This window comes from Artemia sp. Qi Xiang Cuo, chromosome 3 (assembly GCF_049724085.1).
Source record: "Artemia sp. Qi Xiang Cuo chromosome 3, ASM4972408v1, whole genome shotgun sequence".
NCBI lineage: Eukaryota > Metazoa > Arthropoda > Branchiopoda > Anostraca > Artemiidae > Artemia > Artemia sp. Qi Xiang Cuo.
The window spans coordinates 14,862,798-14,879,130 of record NC_142796.1 but is presented as its reverse complement, the minus strand read 5'-3'; the positions used below and the strand labels follow the sequence as shown (position 1 = coordinate 14,879,130).

Sequence of the window (16,333 nt, the reverse complement as noted above, 5' to 3'; positions counted from 1 at the left end):
TTGAATTTTTTCTACTATTGTTAGCAGGCAACCACAAGATCGCAAAGAGATGGTTTTCGGCTTAATAAAAGCTACCGGTACTGGTGCATTATATGGGCCTTTCTGAAAAGGCAAGTTTGGTTAATGTTAATGAAATAAAATAAAATAGGATGAATATATAATAGTTTATAAACAAATGTGGGCTATATATATGCACATTAGAGGGGGGAGGTAAAGCATAGCATATATTAAATACGTAACCTAACCTAACCTAGGTACCTCCCCCCCCCCCCTAAACCCCCAAAAAAAACAGTTTAAATATCGTAAACGTAATGAAAACCAATCTACATTCCATTTCTTAATAGCGGTCTCTTTGAAAATAACCGGTCTCTGGCGGGTTTCGTCTGTCATTGCATGACTGGTTTCCATGCATAGTATATAAAAGTGACCATCTAATGCACTAGTACCAAGCTACCTCCTCTTACTGCCATATGACACCTTTTGGTGCCATTTCTTGAGTGGAAAGGCTGGGAAGCATAACGAGGGTGATAATGCAGTCTCCATGGTCGAACATCTTAAACCAAAAGTTTATAATTCTTCCTCTTGTATCCCTCTCCGCTTCTTCAGTATATCCCTCCCTCTGGTATACTTCCTCTTCGCTTCTTTAATATATCCTTCCCTCTTGTATACTTCTTATCCGCTTCTTTAGCACATCCCTCCCTCTTGTATACTCCCTCTCCGCTTCTTTAGTATATCCCTCCCTCTTGTATACTCCCTCTCCACTTCTTTAGCATATCCCTCCCTCTTGTATACTCCCTCTCCGCTTCTTTAGTATATCCCTCCCTCTTGTATACTCCCTCTCCGCTTCCTTAGTATATTCCTCCCTCTTGTATACTCCCTCTCCGCCCCCATGCTTATTACATACAACGCATTCTGAAAGAAAAAAAGTCGTACCTAATTAATAAAAATCGTTTTATTTACTTTCATGTTTGTGAAAACAATTACGTTTTTATATGTAAATCCGGTACTTAAGTCTTAAAGCCACACCAAACAAGAAGTGAAGTTAGATTAATCCTAATGAAACATTTCTTACTTATAATACGCAGAATAATTGTAGCTAAAACATTTTGGATGCAACCCCCACCCCCTAATGTGCAAATATATAGCCCAAATTATATATTTTCAATGCATTTCTGTCACCCGTAATTTTTTTTTCCAGTTTTTGTTTCGTCACAGTTGATTCAATTCAAAGGTAGACGGGTTGAAACAGGAGAGACACATTGCGAGAATAGCTGAAAATATATTATCGAGTCCATCTCTGAATTGTAGGCTTGTTATTTTTTTACAATACAGTGTTCTCTATATGAGTTGAGTAAATAAATTCATTCCTTTCTTTTCAGGACACGTTGTGTTCAAGATTGTTCAAATATAGTGTATTAAAGACTGCTGCGTTTTTGTGTATTATGTGTATTACAGAAAACGATTGTGCATTAAAGATTGTTGCGTTCTATTGTATAAAAAAAATACTGTTCTGTAATAAATGTATTAATGTGTTTTTTGTGTATTAATGTGCATTACAGAAAACGGTTGTGCATTAAAGATTGTTGCGTTCTATTGTATAAAAAATGCTGTTCTGTAATAAATGTATTAATGTGATTTTTGTGTATTAATGTGCATTACAGAAAACGATTGTGCATTAAAGATTGTTGAGTTCTATTGTATAAAAAAATACTGTTTTGTAATAAATGTATTGATGTGATTTTTGTGTATTAATGTGCATTACAGAAAACGATTGTGCATTAAAGATTGTTGCGTTCTATTGTATAAAAAAAATACTGTTCTGTAATAAATGTATTAATGTGATTTTTGTGTATTAATGTTCATTACAGAAAACGATTGTGCATTAAAGATTGTTGATTTCTATTGTATAAAAAAATACTGTTTTGCAATAAATGTATTGATGTGATTTTTGTGTATTAATTTGCATTACAGAAAACGATTGTGCATTAAAGATTGTTGAGTTCTATTGTATAAAAAAATACTTTTCTGCAATAAATGTATTGATGTGATTTTTGTGTATTAATGTTCATTACATAAAACGATTGTGCATTAAAGATTGTTGAGTTCTATTGTATAAAAAAAATACTGTTCTGCAATAAATGTATTAATGTGATTTTTGTGTATTAATGTGCATTACAGAAAACGATTGTGCATTAAAGATTGTTGAGTTCTATTGTATAAAAAAAATACTGTTATGTAATAAATGTATTAATGTGATTTTTGTGTATTAATGTGCATTACAGAAAACGATTGTGCATTAAAGATTGTTGCGTTCTATTGTATAAAAAAAATACTGTTCTGCAATAAATGTATTAATGTGATTTTTGTGTATTAATGTGCATTACAGAAAACGATTGTGCATTAAAGATTGTTGAGTTCTATTGTATAAAAAAATACTGTTTTGTAATAAATGTATTGATGTGATTTTTGTGTATTAATGTGCATTACAGAAAACGATTGTGCATTAAAGATTGTTGAGTTCTATTGTATAAAAAAATACTGTTTTGCAATAAATGTATTAATGTGATTTTTGTGTATTAATGTGCATTACAGAAAACGATTGTGCATTAAAGATTGTTGCGTTCTATTGTATAAAAAAAATACTGTTCTGTAATAAATGTATTAATGTGATTTTTGTGTATTAATGTGCATTACAGAAAACTATTGTGAATTAAAGATTGTTGCGTTCTATTGTATAAAAAAAATACTGTTCTGTAATAAATGTATTAATGTGATTTTTGTGTATTAATGTGCATTACAGAAAACGATTGTGCATTAAAGATTGTTGCGTTCTATTGTATAAAAAAAAATACTGTTCTGTAATAAATGTATTAATGTGATTTTTGTGTATTAATGTGCATTATAGAAAACGATTGTACATTAAAGATTGTTGCGTTTTATTGTATAAAAAAAAATACTGTTCTGTAATAAATGTATTAATGTGATTTTTGTGTATTAATGTGCATTACAGAAAACGATTGTGCATTAAAGATTGTTGCGTTCTATTGTATATATATATATATATATATATATATATATATATATATATATATATATATTTATATTATATATATATATATATATATATATATATATATATATATATATATATATATATATATATATATAAAACTTAGGACTGATTTTACTGCTCATATTTTTTGTGTTTTTCTTCTGAAAATTTGAGTTCATTCTGTTCTGATCAGTAGTCTAACAGCTTTGATGAGAATATCATCAAAGTTCTGTGTTCGATGTCCTGTTGGGCAGGGAAGTTTAAGTTTGAGTACTTCTGATTCTGATTGGGATCAGTAAGTTTCCAGATCTTGCACACAAAACGTTTCTTGTGTTTAATTAAACACAAAAAGAAATCTGAGAAGAATGATGTAAGATAGGAGAGGTAGGATCTAAGCAGATTGATTAGCCATTGACAGGGCTAGAGATGTTGACTAACAAAATAAAAGTTACTAAAAATTATTGGAAACATGTGATTAATCACGAAACTTAGGAATGGAACTCTTCAATGAGAAAAAATGAAGCTAAATGGCATTTAAAACTTTAAACTTTTATATTATAATAAAAACTGCAAAATTCGCAGAAACGAAAGTTACCAAAAATTCGTGACAAAACTTGATTAGCCCCGAAATTAGGAACGAAACTATTAAATGAAATAGGAAAAAATTTAAAACAGCATTCAGAACTTGATAACAAGTATGAAGCAAAATACAAAACTGTAAAAAAAAAACGAAAAAACTATGCAATTAATCCATAAATACATTGATATAAGCTATATCAGGCACGTACGTGGGTAGGGGAGGGGGGTGTCTTGGCCAGACCACTGCGGAATTTTAAACTTTCCTAAATTTATGGGCACGTTTTATTCAATTTATCAAACCAAATTTGTTCCTTTTATTAATCCCCTCTCCCATTAATGAAAAAGTTGTGCGTATGTTTCGAACATGGCGGATAAAATAAATCAAAACTGTCCCCAACAACATTTCGTTTAGTTAAATAGATTTACTCACCATTTTTTATTAGCAAGCAGAAACACGTCTGGTGGTAAAAATTGTTACTAAAATTATGTTCACACCACAGAAACCCACCACTTAAAAATGATTTATTTATAGTAGTTTATTTCGAAGCCGAAATAAACATAGGGGGGAGAGAGGGTTTAAGGATCAGAGAGTTGTGGATCAGACGGTTTTCTTGGCGGGGGAGGGGGGTACATATTTAGGCCATTATTTTCCATATTTTTCTGTGCGTGTGTGTGCGTGAGGAGTGAGGGGCTTTAAACCAATCTGAGATGAAGTAATCCCCTCTGCACTTTGTGCAGGTGTTGTGATGAAGATTTAGAAGATGGATTTATCCCGTCAACAATTCTACAGATCATAGAAAAAAAGGAAAAAAAGAGACCATTCAAATAATTTTTATTTTCCACAGAATCTCTTGAGATGAAAAATAATGTTACAGACTGAAAGATTTAATCAAGGAAATATATTTACCTCTTTCAAATAAATGGTAACAATTTTGAATAAGAATTAATTTGATTGGCGCTCTTGGAAATTCTTAAGAGATATTTTTCATTAACATCCTCTTCGACTTCGGAAGATATTCGCCCCTTAAAGCACCTTCTCAAGATCTGCCCTGGTATACTAGAACAGAATTATGAAGACAGCGTGCAAAGCACAAACGCGCCATCTTTCACAATTTTTTGTTGTCCATAAGATGGCACTGTAGCCTTACTATCCAAAGGAAAGTTCAGATGGCCAGTGCCGTTAGCAAATCAATTTGGACAGGTCCACGTTTTTACTCAATTTAATCAATAATTTCAATCTTTCTTTTTTAATGTTCGAACACTGACGAGAACATTAATTATCATTAAACAAAGATACCATTTAAAAGTCTTATAGTTTTAAAAAGGTAGTTCACGCCTCTGGTATAAATGAAGAATAAGAGTTAAGTTACCATTTGCGAAGGCCAGGATAACACGGAGAGAGGTAGATCTAGAGAGAGGGAGGTCAAGGGCTCCCACCAAAATTTTCTGGTGCCCTCATTACGTTTTTCTTTTTCTCTTTTTAAAATAAACTTGTCAATTTTGTCAATTATTGGCACCCTTGTCACATTGCCCGCCCCCCCCCCAAGATTTTGCTCTAGATCCGCCTTTTAGAAATAAAGAAAAGAAAAATTAGAAAAAAAAAAATCAGAAATTATACCTCTCCAGTTGCACTTAAATCAGTCCAGATAATGGCGCAGAACCAGAATATGATCAGATTTTTCAAGACCAGCACTACTACTAGAACTGATTCGTAACCCCCCCCTCATCATGATTATCACTGGTGACATAATTTTCAATTTTAAATCATGTTTTGAAATCTTTAAAAAGGGGACTTTCTTTACTGGAAAATTAATTTTCTTGCCAATATATGGTGCCAAATATGAATTTGTATTCTATAAATTTTGTACTTATTGATGATGGTAGACAGGAGTGGTACTTACTCAGGGCATCTAGAGGTAAATCCTCCACTACTTGGTTTACAGGAGCCCCCTTTGATTAATAAGGGGCTGGTCAGCGCATTTTTTCCTAGGGGATGACAAAAACACGGAAAAGGGACATTTAGGCCTCAATTTCTCCGTGATGTGTCTAGGTCCCTAGGATGTGTTTCATGACACTAAACAGTTTTAAATGGTCTAGTTCGGCACCTCCTCTGCTACTTGACTTGCAATAGCCCCTTTTAATGATCACCAATGGAAACAGGTTACAAAACCTGTAACAATACAGGTTACAACCCAAAACAGGTTACAGGTTACAATGGAAACAGGTTACAATACCTGTTTGAAAACAGGTTTTCAAACAGTTTGAAAATTTAACAGCCTTTAGAAAAGTTGTCGTAAATACGCATATGAAATGTTACTCATAAATAATTGAAACTTACCTAGACGAGCAAAAGGTCCCAATAAAGTAGTTGGGTTGTAGGGTGGAGGTGGAAGACCATAAGCTGGTTGTTGAGGGTGACCTATAGAATTTCCACCAGGATACGGAGGCGCAGGACCCTGAGAGGCTGGCCTAGAACGAAAAATTAAATTTAAAAAACAGTATATACATTTTTAGATATACTCCCCTCCTCTCAGCCCATACTGTTTCTGCTAATACTTGACTTGTGATTGAAAGACAACAGAGTACATTTTCAAAATGTACCATTTTTTTAATGTACAAAAATTGCCAGTTCAAAATTTATGTGTGAGTTGCCTCCTTATATTCACCTTAATGTTAAACATTCATTATATTTTTTATTTGTTTTCTGTCTGTTTCTCATTTGAATGAATTATATACTGCGCAAGAAAGTGCTAAAATATGATATACACGAGCCCTTGTCGGTGAGCGCTTAGAAACTAAGACACGTTCCTAATGTTTTTTTAACATAAAAAAGTTCTCACAAATAACCTAATATCATGTTGACAACTGTGACCATCCTTCTAAGTAGACCCCGAAGCCGCGCCGAAAAGTTGGTGGCGCGCCCCCGAAAAAAAAACCGTGGTGCGCCGCCGAGCTTGCATCAGCGCGCTGACGCTGACGCTGCCGCTGAGTCTATCGGCGGCGGCGTCACTAATACGCCACCGTTTTTTTTCTTTTTTGCTTATCGATATAGACCTCCGAGCTTCAACCGTCATCCCGGCTAATCTGTTTCTTAAAAATAAATACTGTTCTCTTGGGGTCGCCATGTATATCGGTTCGTAGGAAGGAGAAGAAGAAATTTTTCTTGAAACAAAAATTCTACCTTCTACTTTAAAATTCTGTTCATTTTTCTTTCTGATTTTTGGATGAAAAGAGGTAGGTAAAAGAGCATTAGGCGGTTCAGGATGTTATCATAGGCAGCGCAATCGCGATGCCTAAGCAAAGAACAATGTTGGCACAATGTTGTTTTTTTTTCATACCAGGGCAATTCGTGTCGAAGGAGATGTCGTAGAAACTTCGAAAAGGGCTCATTCGATTGGAAATTGGAATAGCTAGTGCCCTTTTTAATGGTCGGAAGTAATATTAAGCCAGCTAACACCCCTTCCACGACCACCATTTTCTCACACACATTCAATCAAAATTTTATGAGAACTATTTTGCTCAGAGTACTTGATTTCCACAGAGAAAATATATTTTTGAGGAGGCTACTCCCCCATAATCCTTAGTGAAATTGTTTAAAGTTATGTGCGGGGGGTATGTAAGAACAATGTTGCTACAATGTATTTTTTTTTTTTCCTTAGACCAGGGCACTTCGTATCGAAGAATTTGTCGTAGAAACTTCGAAAAAAGCTCATTCAATTAGAAATTGGAGTGGCTTGTGCCCTTTTTAATAGTCGAAAGTGATTGGAAGGCAACTAACACCCCTTCCACGCCCACCATTTCCCGAAACACATCCAATCGAAATTTTGAGACAGCCATTTTGTTTAACGTAGTTGAAAGCTCTGGAAATTAGGTCTTAGTGGATGACAACCACCCTCACAGCCCTTAGGGTAAGCGTTGTAATTTATGCCCTAGGGGCATATAAGGTGTTAATAGAAAGCGTTGTTGTAGAAACCCAAAAAGGGATCGTTCGATTGGAAATCGAAAGGCCTAGTGCCCTTTTTAACAATCGAAAGTTATTGGAAGGCATGACATTTTTATAGTAAAGATAGATGTGGGTATAATGTATCATTTTTGTTGTTGTTGTTTAGACCAGGGCACTTCGTATCGAAATAGTTGTCGTAGGAACTTCGAAAAGGGCTCATTCGATTGAAAATAGAAAGGGCTGATGTCCTTTTTAATAGTCGATAATGATCAGAGGGAAACTAATCCCCCTCCCCCGCCCACCCTCCCATTTGCCTTTATGTTCAAAAAGTTAATGTTGCCTTAAGATTGAATCAAAAAGCACAGTGTTAATGCTAATTCCAAATAAGGCATCTCAGCAGTATCCCAAGAAATACTGAGGGTATTATGTTCAAACTTTCGTAGCTACATCTGCTCTTAAAGTTTAATCAAGTCAAAATAGCGTAAGTGCGTCCATGCTATCAAAGAAAGTAAACAGATTTTTTTGCGAATGGTATCAAGTTTTCCATTTCAGGTCAACTAGATGAGGTATGAAAATAAATTAAACACTACTATTTGTATTCAGATTTTTAAAAGGGTATGTGTTGTTAAAAATTACTGAAATTTTTTTTCCAGCATACAAATAGCAGGCAAAACTATAAATTCTTAATAAAACGAAAAGATTTAAAGTATTATTTTCATTTTCCCTGAAAAGACTTAGTCTTTTCAGGGAAAGGAAAATAATACTCTAAATCTTTAAGACTATGTCAATATAAAACGAACAGAAATTAATTAAAAAAACTGTTTCCACAAAATAAGTTTTTCAAAGAAAAGTAAAGAACTCCATTGAATAAAAATCAGCAAAAATAAAACCAAATAATCTACCAAGCGTGAAACTACCACATATCGGCATCGATAAATAAATGAAACCCAAAACGAACAGAAATTACAATAAATAACCGAGTCAAACTCAAAACGAGCAAAAATTAACTTAAGTTGGGCTCATAACCCCTATGCCTTCCCAAGGCCAGAACATAACTTGCTCTTTACTGAAAAATATACAAATGAATGTGCATTGTCAGTTTAATATACATATACTGATATTTAGTAATCAAAATGTTAATATTATTTGATTTATTAAAGTTATAAAAGTAAAAACATTTACATTTTTTTCAGTAAAGTGCAAATTATGCTCTAGCCTTGGGAAGGCATAGGGGTTTTGAGCCCAGCTTATGTTAATTTCTGCTCGTTTTGAGTTTGACTCGGTTATTTATTGTAATTTCTGTTCGTTTTGGGTTTCATGTATTTATCATGCTTAATGGCTCCAGGCAGAGTGAACAAACTCACTTTTGTTACATCAGTTGTAACTGAAGTGATGTAACCGCTGATATAAATTTGTTGGTGTTGTTAAGCCATGGTATCTGACTTGTATACAATGTTTTTTCGATGTTGATATTTGTTTTGTTTTTTCACTTTCTTTTCGTATGTATTTGATGAACAGGAGATGTTTGAACCTCAAAATTCGAAAGTTATAAACACATTAGCCGAAATCATTAAATAGAAGGAAATGACTAAACACGGGGTTTTATAGGAACACTGCGATGTTAAACATAAACACAACATAGGTTTCCCCAGGGTCTAGTGGCTGAAAATGAGGATTCTACTTGGTCTGATCGACGGTGAATATAAAAACTTTCCGCACGGCCCAACAAATTCCAGTTTTGTCATATTTTTCTTGTTTGTTTTTAGCCAACCATTTAAAAATCCTTACTAAAATCAAGTTGAGGTTGAACGTGCTTGGCGAAGTGGAATTTTTATTAATTTTTAATCAGAAAAATCAGCGCGCCGTGGCGCGCCGCCGGTCAGAAATCAGAGGCGCGCCGCCAAAAAATTTGGCCGCCGCCGATACTAAATCACACATTCGCCGCCGTCATGTCGGCGTGGCGCGGCTTCGGGGACTACTTCTAAGAGTAGACACACAATTTCTATAAAAACAAATGAGATAAAGCCCACTTTTTAACAAGAAAGCTTGTCTGTAATTTATTTTACTTATGATTATAGTGTATTTAATTACAATTTATTTAAAATTCTACTATTTACAATATATTTATGCATAATTAAAACTATACGTGTTTACACACTAAGAGACAAGGCATGCGTTGAAGGGTTGTCATCACATGTCAAGTTTGGTTATTTCATCAGCATTGCACCCATTTTTAGAGGTGTTTCCACCTTTCTAAGACTAAGCAAATTTTTCTATGCTAATAACTTTAAAGTAATTATTCTAATAACTTTAAACTCAAATCAATTGCACATATTAGGAATCAGCATAAAAACAGATTATTGCATTAATCTTCAATTACCGCTCATTGCTCTGATATGTAGAAACGTTTTTCCGCATCTCAGCGCAATGCAAGTCTTTGCACCCCCTCCAGGTAATCAAATTAAGTGGGCCTATTTTTAATGTAATATATCTAAATGGCACCAAAACAGATGCTGCACTCGGGGACAAGTGTACCCCATCACCCTCTTCCCGTAGCTAAAACTCTGTCATTACCACGAACAATTTGGTCAATATTATTAGAATTTCATCGGGCATTTTTTTTTTTTTTAGATCGTTTAATGTGCAAGAGAGTATTGGCATCACCTGAAACTAGTGTTTTTACTGAAAACATAATGTTTTATATTTACTTACAGAAATAAATATTTCCTTCCAGAAGCTAGCAATACTGGCGCTTTCTTATTGCAAGAAAAAAAAATCAGACAATTGAAAAACAAAAATGCACAAACTTTTAAGGGCCCATAATTGAGTATACATACAATTGTACGGATATGCACAATTGGTGCTTATTTTAATACATCAAATATACAAAGCACATTCCTTTTTGTTAAGTGTTGGATATGCATAGTAAAAATATAAAGAATAAAGATTTAGACTAAAATTAGGCGGATGGACAAAGAATTGCAATTAAAGATGAAGACTTCATTTAGTAGATCAGTATTCCCAATGTTATTCAATTTTTCTATAGCCTGTTGAATAAACATGTTTAGTTTCATCTGCAAATTTAACTTAGAAGAAACTAAAAACAATAAATTGATTATATCTCTGAATGACATAGCTTAAAATAATGCACAGTTGAATTTGGGCATGTGTATTTTTCTTTATTTAGACTATGTAGTCGAACACTATTTGAGCATCCAGGTAAATCAACCTTAGAAGGCTAGTTCAACGTTTCAAGAATACAATTACCTTGGTTTTCAGTCATTAAATTATTCAGTCATTCAGTCATTAAATTATTCAGTCATTCAGTCATCATTCAGTCATTAAATTATTCAGTCATTCAGTCATTAAATTATTCAGTAATTTTTCGGTTATTAAATTATTCAGTCATTAAATTATTCAGTCATTCAGCCATTAAATTCAGTTATTATTCAGTCATTAAATTATTCAGTCAAAAATTTTTCAGTCATTAAATTATTTTAATAATTAAAATATTTTTTCTGCATAAGTAAGACAGGTCAAAAACTTCACTCACATTTGGTCGAAATTAGCGGAATTTTTTCTTGACAAGCAACCTAATTTAAAAATATACATATTTTGCTCATAAAATATGATACGTACGTTCAGTAAAAAAAAAAAAAAGAGAAAAAAAGGAAAAAACCTGAACCATAAATGTCAAGAGTAAACAGTAAAAGGTAAAATTAAAAATCTGTATATGAAGAATTTTTCCCACTGACTAATACTGTTGTTGTTGTTTGGGGTTTGAGACGTTGGACCAATAGGTCATATGCGTTTGTATCACTTGATTTTCGTGCCTTACGTAAACACTAGCTTGCTTGGGTGTCACTTCAGTCAATTTTCACTGAATTCGTATATATCTGATCTTAACCGCTAATAGCAGCACAGAGTAGACTTAAAAATTCTTATACAAATTCGGGATATTGTGAGGAATAGATAGATAGCGTTGATACGTAGTTTTCAGTAGGCGGCGAAAGATAAGCTAACTTTTGCATAGAAATGCAGTGATTACTTAGCAAATATGTTTAGCTTGCAATTCTGTTCCAGCAACATCTATTACCAAAAATACTTACAACACAGTTTGCTTCACCAGCAGTGAAAGAGCTGGAGGATTTGTAAATTATTAGGTAAAAAAAAATTTATACAAACTTGACTTTAAGATAAAAATTGAATTTCTATATTTGTAAGTTTCTCACACTGCTTGGTCAAAAAGGACGATTACATGCCCATCTATAATAAGAACGAAACAGATGGCAGATAAAATTTGTCTTTATTGAGCACTAAGAGCGGCTAGTTCCATTTATAGATGAGAGTTTAATTTGCTGATGTGGACATATTTCTATCCAAGAAGAGCATTAATTTATATTTTGGATATACGAAACTTCTTCTTTAAGCTGGATGTTAGTTTTGATAATCAAAAGTGATTTGCAATTTGCTCGGTAACCATATTCCAATCCAGCACTGCCAATCGTATTAGTCTCTGCTTTACTCAAACCACCATAATTTTTGGAATTTTCTTTAATTCAGGTGAAAAATTTTAAATATGTATGAATATTGTAGCAAATATTTTTTAATGGAAATCAAACTATATTCCATTACTGTTGTGTTTGAAAAATTTTGCAATTGCTGTAGAGGAAAAGGGAGCAGGGGGGGGGGGCACTAATCTGAATTCACAAAAAAGGTAACGCATACTTCTTATATGGTAATAATAAAATAACATCTATACGATCATAACCGAAGATTACTGAAGAATGGTGCATGTCGACTGTCCCCCCACCCCCAATAACTCATTTGACCTATTAGGGATAAAATCTGTGAGCAAATCTGCATATTTGCATCAGCTTATTGAGCCTTAAGAAGCTTTTATTCCCCGTATAGAACAAGAATATTCCCCGTATTGAACCCGTATAGAACTGATAATCTCCGTATAGAGTAAAGTACTAAAAGTTACATTTTAAATGAACCAAAAAAAGTAAATAGAAAACTGACGAGAGAGAATTTTATTTTAGTCACTAAAAGAAACAGCCAAGGCCATCTAGACAGCAAAATTACAAAGTTAATTGTAAAAACCAGGGGTGAGGAGTTGGTCCACTTCACCACCAACTCTGACTCCAACTCCTGAAACTTTAATCATAATTACTCCGACTCCTATACTTCAAAGAAGTAAGAATACCGACTCCAACATTCCAGCTAAGTTACTGCAGAAATTAATGAAAGAAATTGGTATTAATGAGAGAAATGCATAAAAGTAATACTGTATTCTAATTATAGTCTATAATCAGCCAATAACAATTATGTTTATTATTGCCACTTTTTAGTAGTATTTAAGAGTATTTGGCTTGATTCCAGGATTTATGTGTTTCCATAACTCCGACTCCAAAGGATATTACATTATTTCTCTTACTCTGACTCCATTGAATGAAAATTGACTAAAACGCTGATTCCAACTCCGCGACTCTGACTCCACAGCCCTGGTAAAGACCTAAATAGGAACATTAGTCTACTTGCTTTTTCGTGCTTTTTGCTTTGCTTCGTACTAAAAATAAACTAAGCCTTTAACTGAATTCTGGATTAAGACTACTTTAAATTAAAATAATAATTTGGTTAATTAAACAATTAAATATTAATAATAATATAATTGTAATAATTAAACTTAACAAAAAATAATTAAATTCTAAATAATAATAATTTAATAATAATCAAAAAATTTAGTAGATTAAAATTAATTTTCCCTGATAATGCTACACTAATAAAAAAATAAGAGATTTAGCTTCTGTGTGAAAAGTGCCCCCTATTTACATTGGTTTAATTTTGTGGCTATTTTCGTAGCCAATCAAATCATTCCTTATTCAGGAGAGACAATTAGTCCCGCCTTTTAAAAACATGATTGGTTTTAAAACCATATCAAGCTCAGAATTTGTATCAAATGTAAGTGCTGTGCATGATGAATGTATATCATTCAAAACCCTGATTGGGTCTTTTGCATGAAACTAAGCCAGTAAAAAGAACAAAAAGTTTAAGCTAAGCAACTTCTCTGTCTCTCTCTGACTAAACTGTCAGTGGTTACTTATAGTTTTTTTTATTCAAAAGGGACGTGTGGTAAAACACAAAAGATTCCTCTATAATCTATTTTTCATAGTCTTTTGACTCAATATTCTAGACGTTTGAAAGAATAGTATTAAAAAATCAACCCTTTCACACAAAGAATAGAACACAGTCAACCATGGGCACCGGCAAGGAGCAATGGCCCCCCTTGAAACAAAAAGACACTAACAAAATTAGGGCTGTTTTTTCACTCATCAATGTGCTAAGATCTTACATCTTTTGTCAGAAAACGCTTAAAAGTGAAATCTTTGAACTAAGATCTTACATCTTTTGTCGCTTTTTATACAAACTTCTTTCATCATTCTGCTCTTATCAGCGTTCTGGGAACAATGATGAGTATATCATCAAAGTTCTCTCATCATTGTTTTATATGGCAGAACAGTGGCGGTCTTCACATTTTTTGCTAACATCAGTGAGCTGTAAGATCTTAGAACAAAGATGAGTTAAAAAACGATAATCTTTGCAGAAAGATGCAAGATCTTAGATGCAAGATATTAGTGCTAAAAAACGGGCCTGTTATCTAAAAACATAATAATGAGAAACATCCCCAGTTAAATATATGGTAAAAACAAAGCTCCTGATAGCATTTGCCCCCAGGGACGTTAATTCACGAAAATGGAAAGGAAGGTAAAATTTACTTTTTTAAATCTAACAAGGAGGAGAGGGATTTTCTAGATTTTTAGATATTATCAATGAACATACCAAAAAAGGTATTTTCAATGGAAATACCCCCCAAGAAGTGTTTTTAAATGAAAATACAAGATTGTGCAATCTTCAAAACCTGGGACAATCCCCTCACCTACTTACCCACTCTCCTAAAAGTTCTCAGGTGGTACTCTTGCAGCCACCTATTTTTTGCGTCAAAAAGCTACTCTTTTAATCTTCGTTTTTTCATATTAGTCTTCAGCTTTCAATTCTCACTTTTTGTTAATGTCTATTTCGTTACGTTTTTATTCATGTTGATTTTATTTTGGACATTTTTTTTTATTCTGTTTCTCTAATTGTCTACAATGTTTTTACCTTCCTGTACAGAGGATGCTTTACGGCGATCTTTACAGATATATCAGGAAGTTTCATATTTATTTCTATTGGTCTTAGGTCTCTTGTTTTTCTTCTTTCTGATTTTTCTGCCCAGTCAGAGTTACAAAAATTATTAATAAGGAATATACAAAGAAATGTATGAGGGTTCACCTGTAGGGAGGAGATTTCTCTGTATCTCTACTCCTCTGTAAGGAGTCATGCCTATGTAGGACTGCTGAATCATGTCTTTCCCACTCAGTGGTTGGCACAGGCGTACGCCTCATATCAGCTTCCACTTTACTACCAACGACATCTAACCTTCCCCGAAGACTTAATTTCGTTTCACTAGGAAGTCCTTCAGGAAAAGATACAAAACTAAAAAGAAATATAAATAAATATTTAAGATAGGAGTAACGCGATCAACTTTACATTTTCAATTGCCAGAAGGGAATAGTATTAATCATTATTGGCAAACAAGAAGATACAACTGATTAATTTGATACCTTGTGCCTTGACCTTGAAAGAGTTAATACTCAAACTGCATTGGGAGGCTCTGAGAAGATATACGTGTAACTTAATTCTATTCCACTCAACCCTCAGTCAACTCAATCTTCATTCCACCCAATCCCTGTTCAACCAGTTGCAGGGGTTGAACTGAATAGGGTCGAGTTGAACAGGAACGGATATGAATTGGGTTAGCTGAACAGGGGTTGAGTTAAACGGGAAATGAGTTAAATTGAGGTGGCGCTGAACAAGTTCAACGTAGTGTTGAGTTACATGAACCCTCTGAAAAAGATTAAGGTCAAGATTCAAAATATTTTAAAGGATTTTCTCAAGCTCACACGCCATCTATCAATAATCATTAAAGATGGCAAGGAAGTAGTATCCTTTATTTATAATTCTTTTGTTGGATCTTGTCATTAATTTCAAAGGTCAGCCACCTTTTCTACCTAAAAAGTTTTGCCACCTTTTTCAATTTAATCAAGTTTCACGAACAAAGTAGCAAAGAGAACACTATGCAAAAGAGCGGACCTTTTTAATTAAAGATTATCGCATTTAAACAGGGATGTAGCTAAATTTAATTTTTGACAGGGGTTCACCGCTCTTGCAATGAGGGGATTGCAACTAACGAAAAATCAATATGTTCAAATAGCACGTGTTTGAATTCACTATTCGAGGTTTGCTAAATTTTTATGGGAAAAGAACTGAGTTCGGTTTTTTTTCTGGTTTCTATTAATATTCATATATATATATATATATATATATATATATATATATATATATATATATATATATATATATATATATATATATATATATATATATATATATTTTTTTTATATATATATATTTTTTTTTTTTTTTTTTTTTTTTTTTTTTTTTTTTTTTTTTTTTTTTTATATATTTATTTATATATATTTTTTTTTTTTTTTTATATATATATATATATATATATATATATATATATATATATATATATATATATATATATATATATATATATATATATATATATATATATTTATTTATATATATATATATATATATATATATATATATATATATATATATATATATATATATATATATATATATAT

The 16,333-nt window shown here is 32.7% G+C and overlaps 1 protein-coding gene across 1 annotated transcript in view; it reads right to left on the bottom strand.

Moving 5' to 3' along the window:
• LOC148953797 (uncharacterized) overlaps nucleotides 1-16,333 on the bottom strand; it is an 86,305-nt gene that overhangs the window by 13,786 nt on the left and 56,186 nt on the right. Inside the window, exons 4-5 of the mRNA XM_089085647.1 lie at nucleotides 14,907-15,110; nucleotides 5,970-6,100 (exon numbers count right to left, since the gene is read on the bottom strand). Coding sequence (XP_088941773.1) covers nucleotides 5,970-6,100; nucleotides 14,907-15,110 — 335 coding nt within the window. The remainder of the gene's footprint in view (nucleotides 1-5,969; nucleotides 6,101-14,906; nucleotides 15,111-16,333) is intronic.